Source organism: Saccoglossus kowalevskii, chromosome 10 (genome assembly GCF_978046115.1).
Source record: "Saccoglossus kowalevskii chromosome 10, keSacKowa6.1, whole genome shotgun sequence".
NCBI classification, from domain to species: Eukaryota; Metazoa; Hemichordata; class Enteropneusta; family Harrimaniidae; genus Saccoglossus; species Saccoglossus kowalevskii.
The window spans coordinates 21,494,657-21,521,195 of NC_140650.1; the positions used below are offsets into that span (position 1 = coordinate 21,494,657).

The window sequence follows — 26,539 nt, forward strand, 5'->3', positions numbered from 1 at the left end:
CATTGTTTACTGCATACAGTGACGTCACGTGAGCCGGTTGTGAACCGATCATCGCAGACGGACCAAATGTGGCATGAGTTATGGGTTAGCGAATGCTGCTGGTCTAGGGTGGGTCACTCTATCTATAAATGTAACGATTATCAGTCGCTAACACTATGGCACAGAGACCAAACGTAACTTCCCAATCTGTTCGGCCAGACTTCGCCGAGCTGAATGACCTTGTTTGTGAAAAGGTGGGTTTATTATTAAAATTATATAATATATGAATATTTGAATCAATATAAACGGTAATGTAACGTAATATAACGTAACATGGGTACACAGCAGTAAAGTAGCGATTTTTTGGCAGTGTTTAGTAGTTTTAGCTCCATCGCTGACGACCACATAAGTTATGTTGTCGGTTGTGTTTTGTTGTAGTTTTGAACGTATACTATATCAACAAACATATTAAATTAGTTTGAACTCAGACTAATAATACTAGTATTACTAGTCTGAGCTTTGAATCAGCCGATCACCTCGTTGTCATTTCCAGGGGTTATGGTCAGGTCAGGGATAGACCATTTGAATCGCGGGGGGGGAGTGTCGGAAAAAAGACACACAACTAAATTCCTTCAAATCGTATACGAAACAGTATACTTTGAAAAGGTCAGGGGGGTGAAAAATGTCATCAATTTTGAAATTTGAAAATCAGCGAGAAACCAACAAAAATAAAAATTGAAAATATAATGATGCATCACAAACAAGTTACTATTGCCAATAAGGACTAACCGAACAAATTATATATCCCAATCGTGATATACATGTATCCTGATTCAGATATATTTTGCCGCACTAGCGGTCACCCATCCTAGAAAGTTCCAGTTCAAATTGTACAAAACCAAAAGAATAATCACTCATAACAACATACTCACTAGACAAATCTGCAAAACAAGATCAAATAAAAGTCTGAAACTAAAATAAAAAAAAAATATACAGTTTACATCAATTACCATAATTGCTCTCTATTAGTAGCATATATTCTTATGTAAAAGACAGACCTATGTGTTCGGTCAAAATACAATGCAAGTCGTATTTAAACGATACAGTATAGTTTTTGGTTTATGTATGACTCTATTGGAGATGCACTTCTAATATTGGAGCAAATAAGGTATTCCTGTATATTGAGTGGAGTCTAATTTATTGTGTTTTTTATTTTCAGTCTGGCGGCAAAGTCTTATTTTCTACAGATGACTGGTTTGCTGAGTCCGAAAACTTGTTGAAGGTAATTTTAATCTAATAGTATTGTGATGACCCACTTAAGTACTGGAACTAGTTTTGCCAGATATTTTAAAAGATTTTGTAAAAACGACATTTCACTGAAACAAGCCTTAAATAATGAACCCCAGTTGACAAATAATAAAGTAAAAACTATTCTCATTTACATAAATATTTGAATATAAGTTATAGCAGCAAAGTTTAACCTAATTCCAAACTCAAATCAATTATCAAACTTGCTTAATTGATTATCCATTATTTTGTAGCATGAATTAATAAATACACATGTGTGTGTTCATACTTTGACTTTTCACCAATGCTGGGATTATGCTTGCTAATTTACATGACTGCAAAGCTTTGCTCATTACATCACTCCATGTTCAAAGCAGGTGCCATGTGACATACATCAAAAAGTAAAACGCTTTGCTGCTTTATCTGAAATTTGAATGCACTAGCTGCACTTCAAATGTTTCAATATTAATCGCTAATGACAAATAACACGGCGCAAAAATTAACAAAATGCTCAGATCAGTGCAATGTCCACATTTTAATACTAACATGACCTTATTTGTGGTGTGTAAAGTTCACACATGTGACCCTATAACCTTTAGGGGTTGCTTTTTTCAGTCTAACATATCTGCCAATCTCTTAGCTCTAATATTTGCAGAAAGTAATCCAAACCTAAGTGAACTGCTTGTTGATTGTAGTTCTGTAAAAAACTATTATCTTGTTGGATTTATATTTATTGTGCAGTTACTTTGGTGGACATTATTTTTATAATTATATTATTATAATTTTAGCAAACATTTCAAACACTTGAAAAGAAAAAAGATTTTGCTTTTCAAGGGAAATTGAATACCATAATAACTTGGTTTTAATTACTCTTTTGTATTAAGGTAATACCCCAACAAAGTAATGCTGGGGACTAAATATAAATCTACAACAATTGACACTTTCAACATGCACAGTTTGGCTTTTCCATCACGTTTGTGGCACACTCGCACGCGGTAGCCTACCGGTAGTAGGGTTTGATCTTAAAACAATCGCATCCCTGACTGCTAGTCCACGATAGTTATAAATATATTGAAATTTATTGCAGACTGAACCGGCTGTATTTAAAGCTGAATTGTTCACACCATTTGGTAAATGGATGGACGGATGGGAAACGAGGCGTAAACGTATACCAGGACATGATTGGTGTATTATAAAATTAGGAATTCCTGGTCTAATAAAGGGTTTTGATTTTGATACTTCATTCTTCACTGGAAACTATGCACCTAGGGTATCTGTGCAAGCAGCCAGTCTTGATGAATGTATGTAGCTATTGTTATTTTTTTAACATGTTTCGTAAACAAGTAATAACAAGTTTGTTCCATGTCAAAAGATAATTTGTGTATTTTTAATTTTTTTTCCGCTATCTACCTGGATAGATTTTTGTACATCAATTTTTAAGTTTGTAGACCACAGGGGTTTTTCTAAACCGGGGAACAGGGACGCAGCGCCCTTATACTCTTGCCTGGCGCCCTTTTACCAAATTGCCGATTGAACTGTGTTTTTAGATACATGAAATACGAATTGATGTCTGTTCTAGGATTTTTACTTCAAACTGTTCAGTTTGTTCAGAAAGGAAAATTTATTTTTTTAAATCCATATTATTATTTAAATAAATTATGCCTGAGTAATTTTACATATTCTAGCTCAGAGACATCAGTAAGACAATTGTTCAGAAAATGTTGATGTCTTGACACATATTATGTTGGGATTTGGCATATCATAGCGCCAGGGTTTTAGTCAGAGATTATAAAATGTCCCTGTCTAAAAATAATATGAAAATGAAAGATAGCATTCACCAATCTGTAGCCACAGAATTATATATATATATATATAGGTAATTTTCAGTCACAAATTGACAGGTTTGTCAAATAAACTGTTGTACCCATCTAATGTACTTGTACCATGTCTGAGTAAATTGACAGGTAGACAGGTGACTGGCTAACAGCCTGCATGGCATACTCTTTCTCTCTCTGTTTCTAACCTACAGCTGTTAAATTTCCTGCGAGATCTGCTGCGATGGGAACTGCTGCCACAAATGACCAACTTGAAGCAATGAAAGCATTAAAAACCGAGGTAAAGTAACTAACTCATTTGATGCTGATGAATGTAATATATAAACAATAGTATGTTTAATTTATAACTGTAGGGGGCACCCTTTAATTGAATGCTGGTAATGTTCCAGAACAAAAACACTGAAAACAGAATGCATGTTCTGATGGAAAGCTACTGAAGCTAAATAGCAATTTTGTACAAAACTTCTTTAGTTTTACTATATATTCTCAAATCTTTAAATATTATTAATGTAACAAATATTATTCTCTGTTTAGTTCATAACATCAGTTCTTTGTCTACAAAATTGTAGTTCATGATTTTTATTATCAAAATATTGTTATCATATTATTATTCATTATTATTATTTGTCGTAAGGAGTGGCAAGAGGTTCTAAATGAAGTGGAACTAAAACCTGGATATGTAGACACCTGTCACAACTTTTTTGCTTGTAATAGTCGTAATACAAGGTGGACACATATAAGAGTCAATATTTACCCAGGTAATTAAGTATGGGACAAACCTACATGTAGTATCAATTGCCACGTTCATGTTATGGGATCTTGGTATGTGCAATATATACAATATATAGCTGCACTCCCTCCTTTATCATTTCATACCAGTATGAATCAGTATGCACTGAGGGTGTAATTTTGGTTTGTGCCGAGCGTTCAGGAAGCAAATCTTGGCACATGCCAAGCATGTGCCGACTCAGCCCCAACCGTTCACACATACATTTTGACATGTGCCGACTTTGTCCTGAGTCTCGGCACATGCTGACATCTCTAACGTGAACCCCACTAATATGTATGTAGGTAATTATTAGATATGCAAGAAACTTAGTGTATATTTTTATATGCAGGTACCCGGTAATTAAGTATGGGAGAAACCTAGTGTCAATATGTATGTAGGTAATTAATATATATGACAGAAACCTATTGTCACTATGAATGCAGGTAATTATTAGATCTTAGAGAAACCTGCATCGTGTCAATATGTATGCAAGTAATTATGTAGAAGATAAACCTAGTGTCTGTGTTTTTAAGATCATTATGGGTAAATGTAACTTCATCCATCTTTCCAACATTATTTCTTATTTATGAATTAAAATCTCTAATAAATACATCATTATTTGCTTGTTTTCAGATGGAGGAATTGCTCGTTTACACGTCTTTGGGCAAGCTGTACCTGATTGGTCTAAAGTCTCAAAGAACACTGTAAGTACTATTCATTTATTAAAAAATAAACCTTGTACCTCAAAATGTTGGGGGTGGGGTTTTGCTGTACTTTTCGTAATCAAGAATATGTACTTGCAGGTGTCAATGTTGCCTTGTAAATTTACAAAATGTTCGTACAATCAGAAGTTAACGAAGCAGGGTAAAATATTTTCATTGTCAACTTGGTAGCCATACATAAATACATACAAACAAATCTATTAAACCTGTGAAAAACGTTGTCAAGCAGAACGCATGTGCAGGTGCATGTTCAGTAGCATAGCTACTACAATAATCAAAACTGGTATACTCATTGTTTGCATACAGCATGTGTCTAAAAGGTGTGGATATTATAAATGTTTGGTGAATATAATATTTCAAAATGGCTATTCAAATTGACCAATCAAATCCATTAGTGTTGTGACATCATAGCGAGTGAGTTTACTGTCATCAAATGGGCAGTGGCAGAGGTAGCATATTGGAAGAGGGACTGTAAGGCACTTTTATGTGAAAGGTCAATCCTAAGTATTGCCAGAATCGCTTCAGGGTTAAAAACTTCAATGACGCATCTACAGTGAAACATTTATAGGAGGAATTTGTTGTCAGTATTCGTGATATCATACACACAATAGCCAATAGCAATTCAATCATTGAATATTAAAACGTAATTGAAACATAAACAAAAGCTTGGTATAGTCAACACAAGAGGGCACTATATATGTACAATCATGAAAACAACAGTTGTTGAGTGTGTAGCTCAATTTATGACTAATTATGCTGAGGGCGCCGTTCACATACATCTGCAATACTTTTGGTGGTCGGTTTAATGTCAAATGTATTACAATTAAATGTCAACTCAGCTAAAAGTTCAATGAGAATTACCAACAGTTACATTAATCAATGTCTTAATTATTTTCACAGTTGTACATGGACTAATATATATTCATGACTAATAGTGTTACCATGGAGACAAAATTCACTTTGCTTGAGTAGCATGTAAACAGTTTTCTCGCTAACACATCTATTTGTAAGATTGTGACAGTGTGTACTCAACTCAAATGATTCTCAATTTGTTATCTCTGATTGAGTCTTGCATTGTTCAAGATCTTGTGTTCCATGGCCATTAACTGGTCTCCATGGTTTTTCCAATAAAAGTTCATAGATTCACTCGGCATTTGAATGATTCACATGTTTATGTGACACCCATAAATATAATTCACTCTGAAATTCAAGGTCTCGTTCATGATATACAACCTTCTGAAGTCATCACTGGACAACAATTTCGAAAACTCAAAACCATTCGCAAATGGCCCTGTTTTGTTTCTATGCAATTCCTCTCTTTACATCTTTAAACCTATGACATCCATGTCAATCCTTTGAAAAATCCTTGAGTCTACCTATGAAAATTGTTGGAAAACTTAGTTGGATCACACTAAATAATCTTATCAGAAAAAATAAAAAACAGAAGCCTAACAAAATATTAGCAAATTATTAAATATGAAACAATAAAAAAGAGAAAAGTATTTGTCAAAACTTGCTGCAGAATTTCTGGATAAAAGTTCAGCATAAAAAAATACATGCAAAGAAAGTTTGATAACAAGTATTTCTGTAAAGTACTTTATTTTTACTTGGAATTCATTTTTTTTCCACATTTTACATTCAACTCATCGAAAATCAGTGAAAATAAACTTCATACAAAATGGTCGAAATGTCGTTTTGGTGAAAATTAATTCTTGTGTAAAGTATTTTACAGAATAAAACTTATTAAAAAATTCATATATGGGAGTAGACAGTGTTGAGATCTTGAGCCAATCACATTTTGATAGTTGAATGAAAGCTGAGGGCTGGTATTTACAAATATTTATAAATGCATTTACAAACTAAAATTCAGGGTTCTGCTGCGTACTATATACACAGCGTATTAAATTGATTACTTGGCAGGGTACTGTAGAATACTTTATTTTAGCTGGAATTAATTTTTCACTGAAAAGACTTTTTAGGTGTTTTGTATGGGATTTAATTTCACTGATTTTTGAAAAGTTGAATATAAAATATAGAAAAAAAGGTGTATTGACTGGATTTTATACTATTCACTGGATTTTGTTGTATTCAGCGAAAATAGCGAAAATTAATTCCAAGCGAATATAAAGTATTCTACAGTACATTCATACATTATTCATACTTAATAAGATTGTATTCAGTTTCGACGTCAAACAAACAAATACCACTTCCAATTCAATTAATCTTGTACTTGATATATCAGTACGCTAACTTAATAGTATCTACAACTTCTTTTTCATTATTAAATTTTCGTTTTCCAGTTGATTGATTTGGTTGCTATGGTGAACGGTGGTGTTAGCCTTGGTTACAGTGACGTCCATTTCGGTCATGCCAGAAACTTAATAAGAGAAGGCAGGTCCAGCAGTATGGCTGATGGATGGGAGACTGCTAGAAGGGTAAAATCAACATTTTGTCATCAAATCTGCCATTGTCGTTGCTGATATATTTATAATGAAAAAAAATAAAAACGTCAACACAAGATTACAGGTACCAGGTTGTTACAGGATGTTGAATAACCAGGATGTGTGACCTTTATGGGTCATGGGTCATATTTTCGTCAATGTATGTTTAAAAATACATTTTTTATACTTTATACTACATTCTGTAACTGTACCATTTATGTCAAAAAGTGATGTGACATTATGCAACATCTATTTTTTCAGATAAACTATTAAAAATTATTTCAATTTGCATAAGTATAAACCATAACGCTAATACACATGTAACATAGCACTCAGTGCAGTATTTTTTTCAATATCTGTACAGCTTGATAGACCATCCATATTGGAAGCTGATGACAAAGGTGTACTGATTGTACCTGGTAAGGAATGGTGTGTATTCAGACTTGGACATCCGGGAATTATAAAAAATGTGAGTACCGCCCTCTATAGTTCAAATACAGAATTCTGTTTTAAATAATGAATGTCTGTTAATACTTCCATTTTTTGTATTATTCTTTCTTATACACTTTTGGATCAAACTTATATTATCTCCTGTAATTATTTCATTTTTCAGATAGAGATTGACACCAATCATTTTAAAGGGAATTATCCAGATTCTTGCTACATTGAGGGTATGTGAAATTACTGTACTGTAAGAATTTGGTCCCCATTGGGAAGTATTTATTTATTATGCATGGTTGTTATGTTTTACCCAGCATGCACTGGTCATATTACCCAGCATGCACTGGTCATATTACCCAGCATGCACTGGTCATATCACCTAGCATACGCTGGTTACCAGCATGCTCTTGTGAAGCTTAAAGGCCCAATTCACTTGCCATGGGCAAGTGTGAATTTGAGGTGTGGCTATACTAATGAGTGTTGTTAATCACTTGCATAGCCTATGACGCATCCTGTTTCAGCGGTCCAACATCACGTGAATTTGATTGACAGTAGTTAATTATTCAAGATTAGTAGCGCGTCCCTTTCCCCGGTTCGAGTTTTTTTACTTTTATCCACCAAAATCTCAGCTCGTACACTATTGTCATAAATACTACACACAGTCACTGCTGTGATATTCATAGTCACATACATCCACTTTGGCATGACATAATCGACCTGTAAGTTCAAGAAAACATGCTTTTACCGAAGCTTGGCTGGAGTTGTTTATTACAGTGACAACCAAGGAAATAATCTCTATTGTTTAGAACCGTATTTATAGTATAACTGGGCCTTTAAGAAATAAAATTAACTTATTGCAATATAGCAATACTAACAAATTAATTATTAGTTAAAATTTAATAATTAATATAACTGGAAAGTGTTTTATTTTGCGATCAATGAGTTGTGGACTATGTTCGTGATTTATTTATGTTGCACTATCGAATGCCACCATTTGCAATCTAGTACCTTTTACATTCCTGAATCTCACGGTTCTTTATTGATATAACCAGCCTAATTCAATGATTTGAGCAAACCGCAACGTCTAATCAATTCTGTGGATACAAGCAATACTTTCTTTATTCACGTTTCACTATAAAACAAATCAATACATTGTCAGTTTCAGTAAATCGTGAAATCGAATACGATTCTGATTTACCCGCTTATGGATTTCCATGTATTTCAAATAATTAAAAAAATATTTTGGGAACGTAGTGTTTGTTCTTTGTGTTAATTCACACTTATTAAGAAATCTCAGTATTTGTGAACTACCTTGTCATGTGCATGCAGGAGTGCACAGATCTTTTAGTCTTACCTTGTTACTGACGCAGGTTAAAATTAAAATTCAATGAAGCATACAAAAGTATTGCACCAGACAATGTTGACTGTCTTTGATTGGTTGATAATGGAAATTATAATACAATATTAGCTGCTGTATTGAAAGCATGAAATGAGAGTGCATTGGGTGTAAGTCTGGCATTGTTGCGTTTGAAAGCCTCAATTAATTTAAAAAATAAAGTTAATAATAAGGTATAGTCCCGGATATAATATGATTATTCTAATGCATGCAGGCACAAATTATTGCCATCGAATCTTATTTAATTGCAGATTGAATATTCTTTGACTATGTGAAATAGAATTCCTCTCTTTCTCTTCCTGTCTGTCTCTCTCTCTCTCTCTCTCTCACTCGCTATTTCTCTCTGTAAATCAATACAAGATTACAGTTGTGGGATTTTGATTCAGGTTTGTACACAAGAGTGGCTAGCTTTAGCTCTTTTAAGTGTGGCGACGGATTCGGACACTTGACATTTTGTTTCTAAGTAGGTTTAAACTGTGTACATGTTAGACACCTGCTTTTATTGGCATTCTGAATCCCTCAACATTCACTTACTGGTTAGTGGATGGGCAACTTTTGTTGAGCTTAAGACAGATTTAAACTTAAAACAAAATTGTCTTTGGTACAATTCCCTGGGGTTGATATCTACCTCTTTAAACCTTTTAACAGCAAAATTAATTTGATTTGGCTTACACTATATAATCTTGTATAGTTTTTTTCCAATTTTAAAAAAAGTCTTAAAAAAATCTAGTTATGTGCATTTAGCTAAAATTACAGTTTTCTGTTGAGCATAAATTAAAAAAAATTGAATTGAATTAAATACTTGTATCTACCACTGCTTTCAGTCACCGGGTACACTGTTTTAAAATATTTGTTTCCTGCAAACATTGTTTGCACAAGCATTTTTTTGTAATTTTCACTTCAATCCTACTGTAAAATTATTTACTGGGTTTTGATTTTGCTTATTTCGCTGACTGGAAAATGGCTAAATTAAAACTAAGTGAATATGTAAAATTTAGCATAGAATACTGTGAATTTAAAACCCACTGAATATGCCTAAAATGGTAAATCTGCGAAATTTAAACCCAGTGAAAATTTTACTGTCATTTGAACCAAACAGTCAAACCTGTATTAGTGACAAACTCTATATAATGACCACCTGCCTATAGTGACCACTTTTAGGCAGTCCCAGGGCATACGCTATGAGCAGCCTGTGTATAAAGACCACCTGCCTATAGTGACCACTTTTAGGCAGTCCCAGGGCATACTCTATGAGCAGCCTGTGTATAATGACCACCTGCCTATAGTGACCACTTTTAGGCAGTCCCAGGGCATACTCTATGAGCAGCCTGTGTATAATGACCACCTGCCTATAGTGACCACATTTAGGCAGTCCCAGAGCATACTCTATGAGCAGCCTGCGTATAATGACCACCTGCCTATAGTGACCACATTTAGGCAGTCCCAGGGCATACTCTATGAGCAGCCTCTATATAATGACCACCTGCCTATAGTGACCACATTTAGGCAGTCCCAGGGCATACTCTATGAGCAGCCTGTGTATAATGACCACCTGCCTATAGTGACCACATTTAGGCAGTCCCAGGGCATACTCTATGAGCAGCCTGTGTATAATGACCACCTGCCTATAGTGACCACTTTTAGGCAGTCCCAGGGCATACTCTATGAGCAGCCTGTGTATAATGACCACCTGCTTATAGTGACCACTTTTAGGCAGTCCCAAGGCATACTCTATGAACAGCCTGTGTATAAAAACCTCCTGCCTATAGTGACCACTTTTAGGCAGTCCCAGGGCATACTCTATGAGCAGCCTGTGTATAATGACCACCTGCCTATAGTGACCACTTTTAGGCAGTCCCAAGGCATACTCTATGAGCAGCCTGTGTATAAAGACCACCTGCCTATAGCGACCACTTTTAGGCAGTCCCAAGGCATACTCTATGAGCAGCCTTGTATAAAGACCACCTGCCTATAGTGACCACTTTTAGGCAGTCCCAGGGCATACGCTATGAGCAGCCTGTGTATAAAGACCACCTGCCTATAGTGACCACTTTTAGGCAGTCCCAGGGCATACGCTATGAGCAGCCTGTGTATAATGACCACCTGCCTATAGTGACCACTTTTAGGCAGTCCCAGGGCATACTCTATGAGCAGCCTGTGTATAATGACCACCTGCCTATAGTGACCACATTTAGGCAGTCCCAGAGCATACTCTATGAGCAGCCTGTGTATAATGACCACCTGCCTATAGTGACCACATTTAGGCAGTCCCAGGGCATACTCTATGAGCAGCCTCTATATAATGACCACCTGCCTATAGTGACCACATTTAGGCAGTCCCAGGGCATACTCTATGAGCAGCCTGTGTATAATGACCACCTGCCTATAGTGACCACATTTAGGCAGTCCCAGGGCATACTCTATGAGCAGCCTGTGTATAATGACCACCTGCCTATAGTGACCACTTTTAGGCAGTCCCAGGGCATACTCTATGAGCAGCCTGTGTATAATGACCACCTGCCTATAGTGACCACTTTTAGGCAGTCCCAAGGCATACTCTATGAACAGCCTGTGTATAAAAACCTCCTGCCTATAGTGACCACTTTTAGGCAGTCCCAGGGCATACTCTATGAGCAGCCTGTGTATAATGACCACCTGCCTATAGTGACCACTTTTAGGCAGTCCCAAGGCATACTCTATGAGCAGCCTGTGTATAAAGACCACCTGCCTATAGCGACCACTTTTAGGCAGTCCCAAGGCATACTCTATGAGCAGCCTTGTATAAAGACCACCTGCCTATAGTGACCACTTTTAGGCAGTCCCAGGGCATACGCTATGAGCAGCCTGTGTATAAAGACCACCTGCCTATAGTGACCACTTTTAGGCAGTCCCAGGGCATACGCTATGAGCAGCCTGTGTATAAAGACCTCCTGTTTTATGTGACAAATCTTTCAGCAGTATGCAATATCAATTTCTATGGTACAAAACTAACATCAAATTCTGACTTGTTGCGAAAAAAAAAGCGGTATTGCGGTACAAGTGAAGTATATTATAAGCATTAGGTACCGTAACACTTTTGTTCCCTTCGTATTCTGCTTTGATGAGAGTTTCAAATATTTGGTCTAAGTATGTCATTTAAATTATTATTCAGCCAAACTGATGCATTGCACTCATTAAATTGTTTTAAATTGGAATTGTTTTATAAACAGAATGCTAATTAATCAGGGTGAATCTACAAAATTATTGCTTGAAGGAAATGGATATGTAGCATACACAAAAAAGGATGCTGCATTAAAAGCTATCACATTAACTGTAGTAGAATGAGATGAATTGTAATTGATTTTTTTGGTTTATTTCGCCATTGGTAAATGCCCATAAAACACTGATCGCATCATGAATATTTCTTTTACAAAGTGCTAGGAAAATATCGAAACAGTTTCTTGAACAAAAGCATTTTTTGAAAAACAACATTCTATTGAAGATTGTATAATTGAAAACAAAATTTCAGTTTTGATGACGAACAAAAGCCAAATTATTCAATATATGTTCTGAGTTTCTAAGTTAAAAAAAATTCTGAATATTACAAAAATATTGATTTAGTGTAATGAACATTGATATTTTTTTTTTATTTTGTGAAGACATAACTCAATAACATCGTGTATTGAATTTCATATTCATATCATAATTCATCTATTAAACAGCCTTGTTGTAGGCCTCTATACAAATTGGAAGTCCATGCAATATTATATTCAACTACACGTATTATTATCTGATCGGTTACCTGCGATCTGTTATGCTCATTAGCTAGTGAAATGAATAGCTGAATACAGATGGCCTCAGTTAATAAACATGCTTAATCATTAAAAAAATCACAATCGCACTTTTTTATACATATATATATATATATATATATATATAAGTACAAGGACTTGTTATCCTAATGACAGCTGTGGGCACACATGTAATCTAGTGAAATTAAAGGCAAACATACACAAGTTTCTCACGCTTATATTATCCATGATTGCTAACATTACTGTAGAATACTTTATTTTCGCTGGAATTAATTTTCGCTGAAAAGGCTTTTTGGGCATTTTGCTTGGAATTTATTTTCATTGATTTTTCATGAGTTTAATGTGAAATATAGGGAAAAAAGTATATTCGCTGGATTTTATTTTCACGGAATCATCTCTTCAGCGAAAATAGCGAAAATAAATTCCAAGCAAAAATAAAGTATTCTACAGTAGTTGTTTTCACTGACGAGAGCCTTCTGTTAATAATTTTGAAATTCCTGCAACTTTTTATGTGAAGAGTTGACGAAAAAATGTGCTAGAATGTATTTATCATTCTTAATTGACTTAAATTCCTGCACGAAAGCTTTTGGCGGTGAATTAGACATGCAAATTTCCTGTGGTGCAGTCAGCTATTTATTTTTTCAAATGGTTATTTTTACAAGGAAAAATGGTTTACTTTTCAGATTATAGGAATTAAATGTGACTCTCTATAGATAGAGAAACAGATTTAGGTGTAATTGCGCAAACCGTTTTCAGTGAAAAACGGAAACATTTAAATTTGAAAATTTAAATTATATATAATTATATGTAATTGTTGTCAATTTCTGAAAATGAGTTCTGCTTAATATGTATAAGTGTTTTCTTGACTGCATTAATTTTTACCAAATAAATGATGTTTTTTTAATACTTGCATATTCTCTTGTAAATTATAAATTTTTAGTATTTGCTAGTGTTTTTTGCAGAAACTAATAAATTTGTGAAAGTGTAATTTTTTTTATTCCTGTGTGTGGGAACCACATTGGGAGTCTTTGTGGTTACTCTGTCTGTGTGTACATTGTGTGCATGTATCTGTGTCTATTCTACTGATTTCTCAATCACATTTCAATCAACCAATCACATTTCAATAAAACTTGGTACTGATGTTGTGGGATAATGCGATTCTGGTTTTTGGTGTGAATCTGTGCATATTAATTATCTTTATATTTGCATGATAATTTTAAACTTAAAACATACAAAATACTGGGAGTACATTCCAATAAAAAGTTGTAGATAAGTGTCAGGGATATTCCTTAGACCTCATAGTTTGGGGTTGAAATCCATGTATATTAATTACCTTAATTAATTTTGCTTAATAATTAGCAAATTTTTAGCTATTGATAGCCACTGTACAAATGTCAGTGAAACTGGTACACAGGTGATCCCAGATAAGTTATTGGAGATTTTAGGCTGATGGATCTAGGATCTTGAGAAGAATCCTGTGCTTTTGCAGAATATCTTTGCACAATAATTCTTTGCTTCTGTATTTAAATAAATAATTACTGTCACTTGATGAATGTATTTAGTAGTTTTAAAATATGGTTGAATTATTGTACTTCAAAATGAATAAGGATGTACAATTAATTTGGGGAAAAAAAAGTAATTCTATAAAAAAATAGAGAATGTCCGTTGCGTTAGTCTTATTTATTATTATTTATACTGTAAAATACTTTATTTTCACTTGGAATTAATTTTCGCTATTTTTGCTGAAGGAATAATTCAGTGAAAATAAAATCCCGTGAATATACCTTTTTTCCTATATTTCACATTCAACTTGTCAGAAATCAGTGAAAATAAATTCCATACAAAAAATCATTTCATTGAAAATTGATTCCGGCTAAAATAAAGTATTTTTACAGTATATAAACTACTCTATGATAAAAATAATGAGAGTAGTAATTCAAATATGGAAAAAGACTTCTTTTCATACCCAATTCAAGCCATGCCTTCTTTGACCGTTGACCTTCACACTTTTAAATATAAATCCTTTTATTGATGAGAATCATTCATCATATATTATTCAGACTCTGTATTTTTATCATCAAATACTTGTCTTTCAGTTTGGAAAGTTGATAAACAGTGATACAGCTATAAATTTATAAGATTTAGCGTCTCCTGACATTTTGCCTCAAAATAACTCACACCTGTTACTTGTAACCATGGGGACCTTCAGTGACACTATGGTGACAAAATGGCTGACATCATTGCGGTTTGTGTTGCTAGGACACAGTGTAAAGCTACACTACCATAGATTGCCGTTCAGACCTACATAACAGTTCTCTCAATTAACTGATAGACAACAGACAATTTTTAAAATTGTTCACTATAGCTTCCTTCCGGACAGGAAATGGTTTTCTTGAATGAATTCAATTTTTTCTGATTTTTTTTTTCATTGTTATCCACAAGTGATGAGATTTGACAAAGTGAACAATATACAATTTCAGTGTAAAGTCAATTCCTCTGTTTGTAGCAACTACAAACTGCCTATTAATTTTGTCCAAGAATAATTCATTGTAAGTTTCGCAAAATTTCACTGGCATTATTTGGACAAGTAGTTAGATTGAATTTTGTGAAATTTAATCATCATTTATAATAAATCTGATATTAAATAAGATTTAAAATAAAACCTTCAACACCACTCAATCTGTGTATATATAGTGGCTGTAAACTAGTAATTGTATATTACTTTAAAATGAGTATGTGGATGCTTCGTTAATTTTAAAATAATAAAATGGATATGTAATTGGAGCTTATTTTGATGTGACATTTGTCAGCACCTCGAGTGATGCGTATTAAATGAACAAACATGCTCTGTTGTATTCTCATTGTTAATAGGCTTTAGCGTGGTGCCGCTGTAGCGGTTATGATATTGCCTCGAATTGCGGGTGGTTGTTGGTATGAACCCTAACAGCTGTATGCGATACTACTGGTATGTTTAGGAGAGTGGCATAAAATAATAAAAACTGGTTGGTTGTTGTTCTTGCTCTCAAATCAGCATCATTAGAATACCTATCTTCCCAACACTGTTAGATTACCGGTAGATTTTGTGGCAACTTTTTGCACATTAAGAATGTGAGACAAGCTGCCAGTTATGTAAGTGAACATTTAGTGTAAATAATAATTAAAATTAAAAGCTTTAAATAATTGGTATTATTGTACATCTGTCACCGTAATGCCACCATAAGTTACAGCGTGCGGTAATTTTGACGTATTTTGGGGGTATTTTTATCCTACCATATTAGGAAATGCGAATTCCAAATATGGAACGATTACACGCGTAAGTGTCCTCGGATAATAAAAAAACAAACATGACTGCCCCCGGGATTTGACCGGACCCACACAAAGATGTTTGTTAAATCTGTTCTAAACGTTTTGGATTTCGGCATTCTCATGATGTATCCTTGGAAGGAAAAGATGTATAATAATAAGGTTATTCCGATGATACCTCAAAATATGCACTCAGACAGTACACCGTCACATCGAACTCCGCTGCGCGTTAGTCGATATTCTCACTGTACTGTCTTCGTTCATATTGTGCAATATCCTCGTAATAACCTCGTACACAACATTCTTCACGCACATTAATCAGCATAGTTTTTTAACAATTGAGGGTTTATACTTCGTTCAGAGACAGCGCATATAAATCAACTAAATATACATATTTTTTTATTCTTTCAATTGCATGGCCAAAAATACAAAAAATAAATAGTATAATCAAGTTCACCTTTCCTATCTAGTCTCCACTTTTAAAACTTAAAACATGAACAGCTTATGTATACAGACCATCTGTCATCATGTGACCACCCTTTCAGCGATATTTATTTGCAGATTCATCTTTGTTTAAAGATCAAAGAATAATTAATTAGAATTCCATTTATAAAACAATTTAGTTCTTTAGCTGAAATGTTTTGAAAACAAATAATATATCAGTTGTATATGTTGGCAATCCAGAGAAAAATAATTCAACCTCCATATGAAGACCACATGTCTATGACCATTTTAATGTCCCTGGGTGGATGCTATATACAGGTTTGAAGGTGCGCACAATGAACGCCTAAATGTGTTATGTAGATAATGGAGGTTGAGATATTATCTGGGTTCATATTTTGCCCTACTCTCACAAATAACCTCATTATTGAATAGTGAGTTCAGGTGACCTTCAATATTTTCATTTTACAAACTAATCAGGTAGCCGAAAAATTCCTTGCTCAAATTTATTTCTCCTTTTCATGTCTGCCGTTTTTCCAATTTTCCATTTTTCTAAAAAAGGAAATGACCAAAACACAGACAAATGCGATGTTATTTTCAGAACTATGCTATGCTAATTCATGTTAATTTATGGTAATTACACAAGTTGTCTGTGATTTTATCTGTTGTCAGGCATTTCTAGTTGCGGTCAGAAACTTGTTAAGAAATGACAAAACACAGACAAATGTAATGTTTTTTTCAGAACTATGCTATGCTAATTTATGTTAATTTATGGTAATTACACAAGTTGTCTGTGATTTTATCTGTTGTCAGGCATTTCTAGTTGCGGTCAGAAACTTGTTAAGAATCTGCATCATATATCATGTTTTTCTTTGTGATATATCTTTTCAACGTAAATTTCTGTTACTATTTGAATGTCAAAGTTGCATTTTGTCACATTTTACAAATTTTACTTGCATAGTAATTTTGATCAAAATCTGTAGCATATGTGATATTATGTTCATTTGGTCAGAAATTAACATTGAAATTATAGAAGATTGGCAGAAAAAATGATGGCATTTTAAAAAATATATTGGTTTTATTTTTCTATACTATTTAAATACTATTTCAAGCTGATCTTCACAACTGCAAATGATTGGCACCACTTGGTCATGTGATAAATGTTCGCATACTGTCAGATCTAGATGTGAAAATCGTGCTGTGTAATGCCAACCCAATCAGTCCATCAATTTTATAATTTCTCTTTCGGGCTACTCAGCAAGTGGCATTTCATTTGTATAGTGTATAGAGGGAATTTGTACACATGTTCAATCTATTTCATTAAACCATTGACAATTTTATTATTATCACAAATTAAACAATAAATTAATCAGAGGAAACTAAACAGGGGAATTTTATTGCATTCGTCTCATCTCGAGCTTGAGTAGATTGTCTCCATTTCTTGTCGTCAAACAAACTGGAAACGGAAAGTAATGAAATGCAGAGTTACAATACCCTGCAGGTCTCTGCATTATAACAATGTTTTTTTTTTTTTTTTTTACTTATTGAGTCAACACGTATACAAAAGTGTGCTATGTACTGTTTTATATTGGCCCTATGTAACATGTACAATGCATAAGAAAAAACATTATTTGTTCACGAAATTATAACACATACCAAGTCTGTCAAAATGGCCTATGCTAAAATTGATTGTTGGATTTCTATGAGAATAATTAGTACCATGTTTTTTTTCCCACGCTGTTCAAGAATATTAGATACATGTAATAGAAAAGCTGAAAATAAAAAAAGTATCTCGCATTCACGAATTGTGAATTTCAAGCAACATTTTTTTTGCCATGGTTAATGGGTCTTGTAATATTGCTTTATTTTGTATAGTGACATATGGTGTGAATTTTCATAGTAAAAAAAAAGATACTTATAGTTGTCATAAATTATTAGAAAATGTTAACGATCATTGTCTATTATTTATGAGGTACTCCTTTACAATGGATTCTCATAAACAAATTTCAGTTTATATAAAAAAAAATATTTCATAAGAGATACTAATGACCAACAAATAATTACATAAGAAAAAGTAGACATTAATTGAAATTATTGCAGCATATGGTGTCTTGGTATCTGTATTCTCATGATACATTTTCCATTTGACAACCCAATTTAATAGTGTTGAATAAAACGATGCTTTATACTATTAATCAATCAGTTGAAATATGAATGTTTTTTAAGCTAAAATAAGATTATTTTCTGATTTTTTATCATAAAATGCATTGCTTCAGAAAGTTTTCAGAGTGGTACTGTATGTGTTAACGCTATTCTAAGCACTGTTGCTTTATTTACAATCTGAGTAGATGTATGCCAGCATGATTTTCTCGTTCAAAATTTTCACATTTTTTAAAATTTTCAAAAAATGTCATTATCATTTTGAGCCATATAGACTGTATCAGATATTGCTTTTAGTTTTTGATCAAAAGGTTGTCAATTTTTATCAACATTTCATTTTAGAGAGGAACAGACAGTACAAAAGTTGACAATGGCGCTAGCAGGATTAAATTGATATTTATTTGAAGTTAAATTGATTGATTGATCGATCGATCAATTGAATGATATATCTAAATTGTTATCAATCATTTTGAACAGGGTGTGTGATGAGTGAACAAGATGAAGAAAAAGCGAAAGCTGTTCGTGTTGGTAAGGCTGTTGGTGACTTCAGTCAATTCCAGTGGAAAATGGTATTGCCTCCATCTAAGGTAATTTTAACTTAGATAATACTCTATTCCCACTCTTTTGAATAGTCAACGACTTCCCGCAGTGTCATACAGTTGAATCTATGCCCAATAGTGTGCAACCCACAGTCGTCCTAATATCCAATCTACCCAGACAATACAGCACTTATAGAGAATTTGCCAATAATTATTTTATTAATACCATTGTTCATATTTGGTCATTGACATAACGTCCTTGCTAAACATTGTTAAACTACAATGTATATAAAACTACATGTACCTTATGACGTATTGTTGGCCCCATAATATTAAGATGATAAATCCGCTATCGCATAAAATAATATCAACAAATCACATAACATTTTTGATTAAACATACAAAAAAAACACCATAAATTGAAAAATGATAACAATATTGGTTATCAACCTGCCCAGTGTGTAATACGCTAAGTACGGTGTAGATTGATGATTCAAAGGCGAGTCTAGGACTCTATAGCGTGTTCACCTGCAGCTAAGCTGCATATTACATTGAATCAACTCCTCATCCAGTAAGACTCTGTAGGGTATACATTTTTGTACTTTCAATATTTTCAAAGTGTCATCATATAATTATGACATTGCATGTAAGAGTGGTATGCATACAAGCTTGGATCATGCATACACTCTCCTACACCTTCTCTGTGTTCAGACATGTCAAGGATACAATGAGTTGCCTTGAAAAACAGCCTAATTGCCAGTTTCTTGACGCGAAGTGCTTTATTTTTTGAATCAATTCTTTTGTATTAACTACTTTCCGCTTTTTGCCTTAATTGTCTTGTCATCGTATATTGAGCATCTTAATGCATCAGCACAATTTAAGGTCGTGACATTATTTGACGCCAATTAATGGAACAGACTCTATAATCTGTTAATATGTGGGAAAGATGGCAAAGAATGTCTAGACATGGTCAGTATAGTATATTACAATGTAACCTAACCTTTTCACCACCAGATTTATGGCCTAAATTTCTCTGCACTTTTTGACTCCCACAATGGGAGTCTTTGCAGTTGGCCTGTATGTGTAAGTGTCTTTTCCACTGATATCTCAAGAACCATATGTTGATTAGTCCCCGTTCGGACGAAGTCCGAAAACGGGGACTTATAATTCGGTCTCCGTCCGTCCGTCCGTCCGTGCGTCTGTGCGTCCGTGCGTCCGTGCGACCGTCTGGAGTCATATCTCAGAATCCCTTGGACCGATTTCGTTCATTCTTTGCATGTGCCTAGTACTTTATGTGGGACATATGCACATGCAGTGGTTTAGCGATTCGATTCAAAATGGCCGACTGGCAGCCATCTTGTTTTTTGAAAATGTTGTATTTTGGACATGCTTAGTCAGTTGTCATTCAAACTTGGTACATAGATTATACATGTTAGGATACATGTCCATGACGATTTATTTCACAATTGGATCAAAGATGGCCGACTGGCAGCCATCTTGTTTTTTGAAAATGTTGTATTTTGGACATGCTTTGTCAGTTTTCATTCAAATTTAGTACATAGATCATACATGTTAGGATACATGTCTCCGACCGTCCATGAGTTCCTGAGTCTGTCCGTTCATGTGTTCGTCCGTCCATCAGTCTGTCCAGAGTCGTATTTCAGAATCATGTGGACAGATTCCGTTCATTCTTTGCATGTGCCTAGTACCTTATGTGGGACATATGCACATGCAGTGGTTTAGCGATTCGATTCAAAATGGCCGACTGGCAGCCATCTTGTTTTTTGAAAATGTTGTATTTTGGACATACTTTGTCAGTTGTCATTCAAACTTGGTACATAGATTATACATGTTAGGATACATGTCCATGACGATTTATTTCGCAATTGGATCAAAGATGGTCGACTGGCAGGCATCTTGTTTTTGTTTTTTCTATGCGGTATCTTGAACATGCTCTGTCAGTTTTCATTCACATTTGGCACATACATGTTCTTTATATATGTTAGGATGCATGTCCATGACAATTTGTTTCAAAATCTGGTCAAGGCTGGCCGATTGACAGCCATCTGACTTTTTGGCCTTACTACTATATTTCCACAATTTATGTACCATTTTCATTTGTATTTGGCACATACATCGTACATAACAGTGTGTTTCATAATCAGATCAAAGATGGCCGAATAACGGCTGTTTTTATTTTTTGCCATATTACTACTACACGGAACACGTGTTTCGATGTAAATAAACAATCTGTTGTATACGCCACTTGGAACTCAAGTTTCAAGGACACGCTTGCGACAACGCCTCCGCTTTAATATGACGAGCACAAAGAGAACTTTCAAAAATTTTAACGGGGACTGTGTCATTTTCAATGACTTGTTTTTGATGAAACTTGATGTATAGATGCTCTGGGCTAATGTGGAGATTTGATTAGGTTTTGGTTAAAATCCATGCTTATTAATTACCTAATTTGCATGATAATTAGCTGATTTTCAGCTGTTCCATGATTGTACCACTCATTGGATTTTGATGAAACTTTGTACATAGATGCTCTGGGAGAATGCACAGACCTAATTAATTACCTAATTTGTATAATGATTTGTCAATTACTTTTCTACTGATATCTCAAGTACTAATCATCACATTACAATGAAACTTGGTACATAGATGTCATAAGACAATGCAGAGATCTGATAAGTTATGGATTAATATCCATGCATATTAATTACATAATTTGCATAATTAGTAAATGTTTTGGTTTTTCCGCTGATATTTCAAGTACTAATCATTTCAATGAAACTTGGTACATAGATGCTCTATGACTTTTCACAGACCTGATTAGTTTTGGTTAAAAATTTGTACATAATAAATACCTTATTTGCAAAGCTTTTTTCACAGATAGCTCAAGTACTAATCATCACATTACAATGAAACTTGCTACATAGATGTCATAGGACAATGCACAGACCTGATAAGTATTGGATTAATATTCATGCATATTAATTACTTAATTTGTATAATTAGTCAATTTTCAGCTTTTCTGCTGATGTTTCAAGTAATAATCTTAACATTTCAACTTGTTACATAGATGCTCCATGACTATTTACAGACCTGATTAGTTTTGGGTTAAAAATCTATGCATATTAATAGCCTAATTTGCATATTGATTAGCACATTTTACACATTTTCATGTGTTTCTCACGTACCATTCAACAGACTTAGATGAAACATGGTACACAGATGCCCTAGGATAATGCGCAAACCTGATTAGTTTGGGGTTGAAATCAATGTGATATAAGTACTGTTTCTGACAAGATATATGACAAAAATATAAGTCATCATATATGGTCATTATTTCATTAAATATTTATAATTGTTAAATCATAGCTACTTGGAACCCTTCAGATCATTGCTTGCAGCTATATTGTTAAATTCTGTATTTGCTTGAATAGAAGCATGTGTGCTAACTTCATGCCTCCAATACCTTCAGCACACAGGAGTTCTTTCTAAGCTTTCTTTGATTTTTATATAACCCTAATTTTGTAGCAAACAGACAAAATTTGAGTCAATATTTCAGTTGTTACAATTTGGCCTTTTTTGTCCCAAAGATCTGAGGGAAGTGCAGAATATAAACAGGACTAATTTGTAATGAAAAGTGGAAACTGGTGGTGAAAAGGTTTTAACATGAAGCCTGTTTTCCAAATTATTGCACATTGCAGTCATTTTCTCCAAGATTTACAATAACTTTAAACAAATCTAGCCAGACATATTACTAGTACTGCTTACAGATTTAAACAAGAAATTAATTTGAATAAACAATTTGGTGAAACTAAGCATTTTTCTATATGAAGCTCCTTGTGAAAGGTTACTGTAGTTGAAGAGTTATTACAAAATTAGAGCCAGGGTAATGTAACTTTAATATCTTAAATATAAATAAGAGAGATGAAGTAATTAAATTGAATAAAGTAAATGATTATTTCTATCATATAAAAAACTGTGTACAATATATAATCTTTCTTCTCGTATGTACCTCAAATGGACCGTAGTCAGACTTTTTCATTTTGTGACAATACATTATATTCTTCACTTTTAGTGAATATTATTGATTAAAAAAAATCTAATTTTTTCTTGAAAATGACAATCCCAATTGCTTTGACATTTTATATGTAGACATCTTGGGTTGACAGATTTATTCATTCTGTGACGATAAGTTTATTTTTGAATTTTAGTGAATATTTTTGGTAAAAATGCTATTGTCAACTGTACATCAAAACTATATCAGCTGACAGGCTGCTTGTTTTGTATTTATCTATTATTTTGTTGTTGATAGTTATGATCCAGATGGACAAAATTTCCCATGAGCTACAAGTCTATAATAACTAATATCCTTTGTTTTGTTCTTGACAGCTGTCTGCTCATAAGTGTCATCGCTACAAAGAAGATGTTGTGAAGTGTGATGATATTGTGACTCATGTACGTCTCACTATGCAACCTGATGGAGGTATCAGTCGAATGAGACTATATGGCAACATTTCAAATAGGTTAGCATCAAATTATAAATCAAAGTTATGAATATGTATGATATAAATATTAGTGTAGTATATTTGTCTTTGTATTCCCAATTCAATACAACACAATGCATAAGTTTATTGTCATGCAATTATAGTATATTGTCATGCTGGTTAATATTATTGTTAGAAGTTGAGCACTTGAAGACTTGCTACATCATGTAAACATATTGTTCTACAATGTAAGAATTATTGTCATGCAAATGAAGCATCTTGTCATGAATGCATATTTTCATGCTGTGTTAACATTGTTATACACCCATTAAGAAGCCTATTGTCAAGCATTTGAAGACTATTGTCACATCATGTAAGCACATTGTCCTACCACATAATCATTGTCATGCAAATGAAGCATCTTGTCATGAATGCATATTTTCATGTTGTGTTAACATTGTTATACACCTATTAAGAAGCCTATTGTCAAGCATTTGAAGACTATTGTCACATTATGTAAGCACATTGTCCTACCACATAATCATTATTGTCATGCAAATGAAGCATATTGTCATATAATGAATGCATATTTTCATTGTTATACACTGTCGGATAGCCAATTGTCAAGAATTTAAAACCTATTGTCATTTTATGTAAGCTATATTGTTTTACCATAAAAGCATATTGTCATGCTTATTATGTAATTGCAATTGAGAGTCAAATGTTGAAGGCTTTACTTTTTCTCTTCTTGTATACATTATTTCTTCTTCTAAACCATTAGTCTGATTACTTACATTTGTTTGTGTGCTGATTGGATTTATAGTAAAAAATCGTAATAATGTTTTTCGATCCTCTCTGTGAAAGTTTATTAATGCCTCTCTAATTTCAATCTGATTAAAATAAGATCTTGATTGGCATAATTTTTTTATTTTAATTTTAATATACTTAGTTATTATTATTAATTTTCATTATTAATTTCAATTATAATTATTTATTTGAATATTTTAGAATACATTTTTACAAACCAAACAATTGCAGCAAAGTAATTGTAATGTCAAAAATAATTAAAATGAATAATATTTTAGTAATTATATAAAAACAATATTAAAAAAAATATTAAACCAACCAAGATCTTATTTTGATCAGATTGCTCAAATTCGTTCCTTTGACATGTGTCTAATTGATTGTGTTTTCTTTCTCATTACAAAGTGTGCAGTAATGCAATGGATAGAGTAGATGCTAATCATCAATGGTATATTATAAATATAACAACCCAACTGTTGATCATTGGACAAAAATCAAATAGTACGTGAACACAATATAACTACAATGCATTACAAAACATAGTCAAATCAGTGAAACAAAATGATACATGGGCCTAAGGGTATACAACCAAAAGGTGATATCAGGTGTTTCGAATAGAGTAAACGCATTCTGCCCAACATGTGGTATCTTCCATATAAATTTCATTCCTAGTATGGTTTCTTTGCAATGAGATACGAACGATGAATATTGAAAGCTTTGTGAATTCATGGTGGGATTGAGAAGCAGTATTTTATGACTTGTACATGCTTTCTACAGATGAATTACAATGTTGTATACCAATAAATTAACCATATTTACTAATCTCACCGACTTTCTATTTTTACTCCATCCAACCATAAACAAATCTTGCATGATTTTGAGAGAAAAAAAAAACACTAAATGGGAAAAGTGCATAGAAACGTTGAGTCATTGTGGGAACATCTTCATTACATGTCTTTTCGAAGCTGTATATTAGGGTAGTCAGTGTGGTGATATAGAACACGACTACCTGTATAGTAGTAGGGAGGCAATTATTGTTATCGTTAGTTCGAATCCTGTATTGTAATTTATTTGTTTCTTTGCCTGTAATGGCTGTCACTACAAGTGGGAATAAATTTTCCCCCAGGAAATGTTTAACTGAGTTGATTTATACTGAACCATGAATGGAACATGGGTTATATATGTTGTGAAATATACGACATATGTTGGCCGAGATTCGGCTTGCGCATTTCGAACTAGTTAGTGTTCATATCATGGGTTGTTTTGTGCTTACTTTTCGGGCAGTCAAAGCACAAGCTGTGATTGCAAGTATGAATCCTGTCTGTCATGTGTGTTAATATTTCAATGCCAATATTCCAACTCAACTCGCAAGCTTCTAGAAATGCCGCGTAAGGTGAGGGCATGAATATTACTTGTATTAAATCATTGATCAACTCATCAGTTCAAAATACTTTCCTAAACCCCGTGAAGATCAACACATGTTCTTCAAGTATTTTCAACTGTAGATTATCAAACGAAATAACTCGTAAGCCCATGAACAACATGAAACTACAATCAAATGCATTATAAAATCTAGTCATATCAGCGAAAGATTGATACATGGAGCCTGGGGTATACAACCGGAAGGTTTTTTTCAGGTTTTTCGATAAGAGTATAAGCACAACCTGCTCCACATAGGGCGCCCGTCATCATTCAGATTCATAATCATTAGAAAATAGTAGTAGGTAATCATAGTCCTTGGTGGTTATGTGATCATTCAATATAACCAGTCGCTGCAGACAAAGTATTCTTTTTTTAATGATACGTATGAATATCCTTGAGAAAGAAACTTCGTCCAAAACGTCTGGTTATTTAGGTTTACATTTTTATTTCCGATGTAATGTGTATTCTTAGAGTATATTTTCATAATGAATGGCAATTACAATGGAATAGAACAGAACATATGAATGTTGAAAGCAATGCGAGTTCATGGTGACATTTATTATGTGATGATATCTTCCAGTATATTCACTCGTCTGCCTTATAGAAGATTAAACATTACATTTCCAGTCCAACTGTCTTTTCCTCGTTTCTATTTTCATCTTTCGATCCTGTAATACTTTACTCACTTTCTGTAAAGCATCTTTGTA

General features: G+C 33.6%; 1 protein-coding gene across 2 annotated transcripts; it reads left to right on the plus strand.

Moving 5' to 3' along the window:
* Positions 1–47: 47 nt before the first annotated feature.
* LOC102805084 (allantoicase-like) lies at positions 48–25,232 on the plus strand. Of its 2 annotated transcripts, XM_085504366.1 has the most exons (12): positions 48–233; positions 1,199–1,261; positions 2,354–2,567; positions 3,296–3,381; positions 3,736–3,859; positions 4,504–4,574; positions 6,893–7,027; positions 7,398–7,502; positions 7,647–7,704; positions 19,043–19,152; positions 23,512–23,645; positions 24,816–25,232. In XM_085504366.1, exons 1-12 carry the CDS (start codon positions 156–158, stop codon positions 24,823–24,825), a joined length of 1,188 nt encoding a protein of 395 aa, XP_085360492.1. In that variant the 5' UTR covers positions 48–155; the 3' UTR covers positions 24,826–25,232. The 2 variants fall into 2 exon arrangements, with proteins under 2 accessions (XP_085360492.1, XP_085360491.1); XM_085504365.1 differs by having other exon boundaries at positions 23,512–25,232.
* Positions 25,233–26,539: the final 1,307 nt, after the last annotated feature.

Bases quoted from the DNA above. Each gene is read 5' to 3' on its own strand.
- LOC102805084 (XM_085504365.1), top strand. From the start codon at position 156: ATGGCACAGAGACCAAACGTAACTTCCCAATCTGTTCGGCCAGACTTC. The intron at 3,860-4,503 runs GTAATTAAGTAT...GCTTGTTTTCAG, and splicing joins AAGAGTCAATATTTACCCAG to ATGGAGGAATTGCTCGTTTA. The intron at 7,705-19,042 runs GTATGTGAAATT...CATTTTGAACAG, and splicing joins AGATTCTTGCTACATTGAGG to GGTGTGTGATGAGTGAACAA.